The following is a 7,941-nucleotide window of genomic DNA, read 5'->3' on the forward strand; positions in this document are numbered from 1 at the left end:
AAAAAAAAAAAAAAAAAAGATCCAGGCGGAATGCAGTGACTCATGCCTGTAATCTCAGCACTTTGGGAGGCCGAGCTGGGTGGAGCACCAGAGGTCAGGAGTTCGAGACCAGCCTGGCCAACATGGTGAAATCCGGTCTCTACTAGCTGGGCATGGTGGTGCACGCCTGTAGTCCTGGCTACTCAGAAGGCTGAGGCAGGAGAATCACATGAACCCAGGAGACAGAGGTTGCAGTGAGCCAAGATTACACCATTGCACTCCAGCCTGGGCAACAGAGTGAGACTGTCTCAAAAAAAAGATACAGGGCTGGGCGCAGTGGCTCACGCCTGTAATCCCAACACTTTGGGAGGCTGAGACAGGTGGATCACCTGAACTCAGGAGTTTGAGCCCAGCCTGGCCAACATGCTGAAACCCCGTCTCTACTAAAAACACAAAATAGCTGCGTGTGGCCGCATGCACCTGTAGTCCCAGCTACTCAGAAGACTGAAGCAGGAGAATCCCTTGAACCTGGGAGGTGGAAGTTGCAGTGAGCTGGGATCACACCACTGCACTCTAGCCTGGGCAACAAAGTGAGACTCCAGCTTTAAAAAAGAAAAAAAGACTAATTTTCATTATTTTAAGTCCATTTTGTTTTTTTTTTTGCCCATTGAACTTGAGACCAGTGCTCATTCTCCTCCTAGAAGATGCTGATATTTGTCACCCTGTAGCACCCCCAGTGTGTTTTTTTCTTTTTTTTTTTTTTTTGAGTTAAGAAATGTGAATGTGTGAATGAATCACTCTGACACAATAGTTTAGTGGCATTCAGAAAGTCACCAGAAAGGCCCAGAATCTTGACCTGGGGTCATTAAGAAAGTTATGTTGATTATGCCTTATTACCAAGATATGGAAGCATATAAAACATTTTAGAAAGTGTTACATCAGAATTACAATGGGCCAGGTGCAGTGGCTCACACTTGTAATCCCAGCACTTTGGGAGGCTGAGGTGGGCAGATCACCTGAGGTCAGAAGTTTGAGACCAGCCTAACCAACATGGAGAAACCCCATCTCTACTAAAAAAAACAAAATTAGCCAGGTGTGGTGGCATGTGCCTGTAATCCCAGCTGCTTGGGAGGCTGAGAGCAGGAGAATTGCTTGAACCTGGCAGGCGGAGGTTGCGGTGAGCCAAGATCATGCCACTGCACTCCAGCCTGGGCAACAAGAGTGAAACTCGGTCTCAAAAAAAAAAAATTACAATGGAAGTTTTAGTGGCTTATGACAGAACTTCATGTACGCTAAAATCCCCGTGCCGTATTCCAGAAGGCTGCCTGTTATTGGCATCTGCAATAGTAAATACTCCAGTTTTCTGCTGCAGTGGCTCATGCCTGTAATCCCAGCACTTTGGGAGGCCAAGGTGGGAGGATCACTTGAGCCCAGGAGCTCGAGGCTGCAATGAGCTGTATTCGCACCACTGCACTCCAGCCTGGGCCACAGAGTGAAACCTTATATCAAAAAAAACAAAAAAAAGGAAACACTCCAATTTTCTATAAAAGTCCTCCTATACCCTTGTTTCTCATAATTAGTTTATATGAGAGTCACCTGGGAGTTTGTTGCAATGCAGGTTCTGATTCAGTAGCTTTGGGGTGGGGCCTGAGATTCTGCATTTCTAACAAGCTCCCCGACTACACTTGGAATAGTTAGGTCCTAAACCATCTGGCCTCTCAGTTTCGTTGTGATGTGATAAGTTGCTAAAAGTATCTTAGTAGGAGTTTCCTAGGGCTCACATAAAACCGTGTAGTTGTAAATGTAAACTTCAGGATTACCACACAAATACTTTTAGAACGCAAGACATTACTATAACTGAGGACTCCTAAATTAAAATGCATCCAGTGCGTAAGATTTTTCCCCATAGAAATTGAAGCATCTAAAATTAAATCTGGTTAAACTTGCAGAAGAAATCATTTTTTAAATATTTTTTAGTGAAACATTTAATTATATAGTTCCTAAAATAACCTGTGGAGGTACAGACGATTCTACTTCCCTGGTTAGGGCAGGCTGGGTTCGTAGCAATGCCAGCACTTCAGGCTGGTGTGGCAGTGCAGGGGACATCCTGTCCACTTCCCACCAGAGTGTTTGGTTTATATGTGTTTTTACACTCTTGTGTACACTGATATTTGGGAACAGAAACTTTATTAATGACCTTTACGTTAATCTTGGTGAAAGATACATGTTTTCATTTAACCTTAGTGAATTTACTTGAAAATAAAACTATCCCTTCTAGCTCTTCATCTTTTGAGCAAGAATTTACTAGAATGTGAATTTAGAAAATAAGGAAAACTGATAATGCTTTATTAGGGTAGTAAATAGCTAATAAATACTTCTTAAGTTACTAGTTTATGGACTTCTCTTTCTTTGGGGTGCAAAAGAAGTGACAAGAAGATATTCTGCTCTTGGATTTTGATTTTCTAAGCTCTCTACCTATTCCTTGTATAGTGCGCTCTTTGTTCATGTTTATGCACCTGTAATTTGTCACTTTTTAGTTTCTCTTTTTTATACTCTTTTGCCTTCCATTTACTTCTTTGAGTCTACCAACAGGAAGAATGTTTAGAAACAGTTGATGTTTAGGCCGGGTGTGTTGGCTCATGCCGGTAATTCCAGCACTTTGGAAGGCCGAGGCAGGTAGATTGTGAGGTCAGGTGTTTGAGACCAGTCTGACCAACATGGTGAAACCCCATTTCTACTAAAAATACAAAAATTATCCAGGCATGATGGTGTGCACCTGTAATCCCAGCTACTCAAGAGTTTGAGGCAGGAGAATAACTTGAACCTGGGAGGCGGAGGTTGCAGTGAGCTGAGATCACACCACTGCACTCCAGCCTGGGCAACAGAGTGAGACTCTTACTTCCAAAAAAAGAAAAAGAAAAAGAAACAGTAGATGTTTAATGATTGGATAATTTTCAAAACTGGCTATATTTTGAGTGCCATAGGTTTTAATCTTAATATATCCTTATATTTACTAACAAGAGTTGTAGCGTGAATACTTAGAAATAGTACAAACAAAATGCTAATTTCAGTTTATTGGGAGAAATTTGAACTTAATTGACTTTTGTCAATTATGAAACCTAAATTTTTCTTTTTAACAAGAAGAAAATAGTTGTTTATACCTCTGATTTTTAAATGGAGTGGAAGTGGGATATTGTAAGAAAGGGATCAGTGCTTTCAGTAATGCCCCCTTTTTGAGGCTGAAGGAGACTCAGGCCAGCAGTGAGCTGAGCAGGAGACAGCGTTTAAACATCAGCGGAGTCACCTCAGGACACTGAGTTTCTCTTTGGAACTTTTCTTCGTGTTTCTAATCAGAACGTCAGCCTGCACAGTCCTTACTCATCTTTCTACTGCTGTAACCATCTAATTTTTATTTTGCTTATATATGTATTTGATTATTCGTATCCACTATTGGATATTAATGTATGAATCACTTTAAATATCACTTTAAAATTAAGTGCTTGACTAGAATCCGTAAAGAACGTTTTCAAAGCTTCTAACTTCATGGTAAGGTGTATTCTGTGGGAAGCAGAGAATTTCAGCAGCATGGCCTCTATCCCACCATGCCCACCCGTGGCATCTTAAAGTTCTTAAGTATCACAGAGTTTTAAAGATTTTTGCAACAACGAATATTGTAAGTCTGTTTAGAAATTACAAGTACAGATTATACAAATAGCTTTTTATTTTTGTTGTTTGTTTTTGCATTTATATAGCGCCTTTCCTTCGAGGAGCTCAAGGCATTTTTCAAAATCTGACAGTTTTTCTCACAACAACCCTGTGAGGTAGGTAGTGTGTGTTACAAACAATGAGATACTGACTAACCCATTCCAGCCTTTTAAAATGTTCTTTTATGTTGAGTAAGTTGAAGTGTCAGCATAAATTAGAGTTTTAGAACATTTTACAAACCTTTTAAAGTAGTTTGATAATAGTTGTATTTTTTAAAAAACCACTTGTACTTCATAACAGGGTGATTTTAAGAGAAACAAATCATTCATCAAAAGATCAGGAGTCACTCCATGTGATTAGCTGAGCACTGATTGCAGGACTCAGCCAGGTATGTTTTTGGTTCTTGTTTATTTTCAGGTCAAGAAGGAATGAAGAGCTGCTCTGTGACTACTTGCTCAGCGTCTACAAACTGTCGATTTGCAGCTAAACTTTCTTCAGAGGGGGAAATGTGTTCACTATGTTGCCTCATGGTTTTATTTTATATCTTAAATATTTGAGCATTTTTCTCTCTTCCTCTCTCCTTCCCTGTCTCCCTTCTTTCTGTTCCCCTTCCTGTTCCCCACCCCTCCAGTCAGCTTTTGATTGTGCATGCTAATGAAGGGCACAGTAGCACAGCTAATACAGTCTACAACTTTTCTTCACTGCCACAGTGGGGAGACAGAAAAACCAAATAGCAAGAAAACCTGGGAAGTGAGTCTCTGGAAAGAGTGGGGAACAGGTGTGTGGGAGTGTGAATTCATATGTTTTTTTCCTGCCCCTTTAATAATAACCAATTGTAAATGACATTTTTATTTTTCTTATACCAGCCATTGATCAGAAGTGTAAGAAGAGAAAAAATAGATATATTTGGTTGATTTAAAGTAGCAAATTTTCTGTTAAGGGAGGGAGGACGGGGCATATTGATTTGGAAATGCCGAATACCTGTTTTTCTTGCCTCCCTTGCCACCCACCACCCACCCAAATACTAAATCTTAAAATTCACATTTGCATCCATCCTTTCCACCGTATTGTCAGTATACAAGCTAGAACTCTCTCTGGCTGGGCCCAGTGCTGATGCTCGATGGCAAACGCAAGTTAAATCCTCTTCTAACCATGAAACAATGTGAGGAAGGCTTTCCTGAGCCAGGTCATGTAACAGGAACCAGAAAGGCCAGGGTATATCCCAGGTCTTCCCTTCATCAGCCCTAAGTCACTGGCCATCTACTGATCCTTGTTGGGCCTTATTTTCCTCATTTGTGGAACAAAAGGGTGATTCTAAATTATCTGGCCTTTAAGTGCCAGAGTAAAAGGATAGTTTTATGCAGTTTATGTGGGAGATTTAGAGTGATGGTAGTTAAGGAGAGAGGGTATTTTTCTGTTCAATAATAGGAAAAAAAAAATCCCCTAAGGTTCTCAGTGTGTTTGCACCGGCCCTAATAGGTGTAACAGTCTTAACTTCTATTTTCCACAGTATTTGTTATAATGGGATTTGATTTGGACTGTCAGCCAGCTGACTTTTACATACTTCTGTAGGATTATTGAAAACTGTCTCATCTCCTGCCTGTCTGCACCTATAACCATTTTCTTCCCCCTTTTCCTCACTGTCATTTCATGCCTATAGCAGCCAACTGTGACAGTAAGTTTTAACAGGTTTGGGACAGCAACTTACAGTTTCAGTGAAATATAGGTTCTTGCTATGGGTAGCAAGGGATAGTTTCAGGGATTTTATTTATGTTGGAGGCAATAAAGTCAAGAAAGCGGAAACAAAAGTCAACACAGGGAAGGTAGGCAGAATGCTACTAAATCAAGAGTTGACTATTTTGTGTTGGTTTCAGCATATAAATTGTTTGGCATTATGAATAAAAAGTAAACAAAACTAAAGGTACCTGAAGGCATTTTTAGATAGGAATGAACTTGTTTCAGGAAGCATAGAACACACGTAAAGCCTATTAAAAATAGCCAAGTTTCATTCCAGGTCTATAACTAATTTTTGTATAATGTTCCCATTGATCACTTTCACATTGAACGTGTAAAGATAGCTTGGCCCTTTCTGTCGTTTGTAGCCCTGTCATTTAACGGCCTGGATAATTTATTGCATTTGCTTAAAGTGAACTATTGCTTTTCTGATTGCCACATAAAACATGGGTTATCTGTTTCCCACCATTTCATATTGCATATTGCTTGATGGGTCATGCCTTAGCTGGGAGCTTCTTTGTTGTCTTATCTGTCCTCCATATGCAAATAACCATGTAGTGTAGGTTTGCAGCAAGAATGGTTTCAGTTGAATGTCTTAGAGATGGCATCTTGACACAATCAACTGTGATGGCTACAAGTAGTTTAATATGGATGTGTGGATGCTTTCCCAGTTCTGCAGCTCTTTATTTTCTTGGTGGTTCTCTGACACCATGTGTTGACAGCCTAGTAAGATATTCTGAATTTTTTAAAGGACTTGCATTTATCTGTCTGTAGAGGCTTGTATACCAGTTGATTGAAAATGGAAAATAGGGCCCCATTCATTCATTCAGTATTATCTTTAGGATATGTTTGAACTCTCAGATGGTTCTGCTGATAGTTGTGAGAATTCGGGATTACTGAATTTAAAACAAAACAAAACATGACTAGAGCCTGTAGCTAGTAAGCTCCTGGTAGGATCAGTGTGCATTAATATACCTGAAGTCTTCCAATGATCCTGTCCAGTAAACAGTATTATAGCTGTTCAGGACCTCATGTCTTTCCTCTTCCTGATTCTGGTACTTCACTTTATTATTGCTAACTAGCCGACCCTGGTCAACTCTTTGGATCCAGCTTTATTAAGATCTTCTTCTTAGACTTTCCCTCACTCTTCCTTCTTTTTGATTCTTCCCTGCCTGTAATGTGTTTTTCTTAAACCTTTCCCACGTACATTTTACACCCTAGTTATAATTTCCATACTTTTAGGTGCTATAGCAATGTAGTTTTTAGCATATTAACATGCATTTGCATATCGATGGCTTGCTTAATTGTTTGATGCGTATATATGTCTTTTAGTCCCAATTACATTTTCCATTCAAGAACAGTGGCCATGTCTTCTCTTGTGTTTTTCAACATAGCACTTCATATGCCACTGTATACACAACACAGCACCTAATAATCCTTGATGAAATATTGTGGCTTGAAATCTTACTGAAATACTATGAATGCATGTATGATAGCTTCTCTAGGAAAAAAATTCTGCTGAATGCTTCCTTTGCTGGAGTTTGTGCTACATCTTACTTGTCAATTTTAGCATATTCAGGTTTATGAAATGTACAGTTTTAAATGTCAGAGGAAGACACATATTTTTTTCTCCTGAACCACTAATATTTTTTCTTAATGTATTTTATTTGAATGTCAATCTGTGATTCCTTTTTTCTGTTGGATGTTTTATTTTTGTTTCGTTTTGTTTTGTTTGAGACGGAGTCTCACTCTGTCACCAGGCTGAAGTGCAGTGGCGTGATCTTGGCTCACTCCAACTCCAACCTTGCCTCTCGGATTCAAGCAATTCTGCTGCCTCAGCCTCCTCCTGAGTAGCTAGGACTGCAGGCGTATGCCACCACGCCTGGCTAATTTTTTGCATTTTAGTAGAGACGGGTTTCACCATGTTGGCCAGGATGGTCTTGATCTCCTGACCTCGTGATCCACCCGCGTTGGCATCCCAAAGAGCTGGGATTATAGGCGAGAGCCACCACACCTGGCCATAATCCGAGGAGAATTAGCTTTATGAAAATAAAATAAAACTTTTTTTTTAATAAAAACTTTGGGAGAATTAGCTTTATGAAATTGACATGAAAAGAAAATTTGAAATTAAGTGTGAGTAACTTTATAGTACGTGTTTTACTGAAAACACAGCTTTAGAATGAGGGGTTCACAAATATTGTCTTGCTTGGACTATGGCTGCATCATGCATTAATATGGACCTAATGGTATAATATTCTGAAGACATCATTATGGCTGATTCTACAATAGAAGTATTTTCAATTCTACCCCAGCAGGCCAGACACAGTGGCTCACACTTGTAATCCCAGCACTTTGGGAGGCCGAGGTGGGCAGATGACTTGAGGTCAGGAGTTCAAGACCAGCCTGGCCAACATGTAAGAAAGTCATGTCCAAGCCAGGCTCAGTGGCTCATGCTGGTAATCCCAGTACTTCAAGAGGCCGAGGCAGGCAGATCACCTGAGGTCAGGAGTTCGAGACCAGCCT

At 40.1% G+C, this 7,941-nt stretch overlaps 1 protein-coding gene across 1 annotated transcript in view; it reads left to right on the forward strand.

The window, feature by feature from the left end:
• The window catches only part of LOC105512071 (histone-lysine N-methyltransferase SUV420H1), a 39,060-nt gene that overhangs the window by 28,430 nt on the left and 2,689 nt on the right, over window positions 1–7,941 (forward strand). The window contains exon 4 of the mRNA XM_011942329.1: window positions 3,732–3,800. Within this exon, the coding sequence (XP_011797719.1) occupies window positions 3,732–3,800 (69 nt within the window). The remainder of the gene's footprint in view (window positions 1–3,731; window positions 3,801–7,941) is intronic.

This window comes from Colobus angolensis, unplaced genomic scaffold, assembly GCF_000951035.1.
Source record: "Colobus angolensis palliatus isolate OR3802 unplaced genomic scaffold, Cang.pa_1.0 Scaffold21, whole genome shotgun sequence".
In the NCBI taxonomy this organism is placed as follows: domain Eukaryota; kingdom Metazoa; phylum Chordata; class Mammalia; order Primates; family Cercopithecidae; genus Colobus; species Colobus angolensis.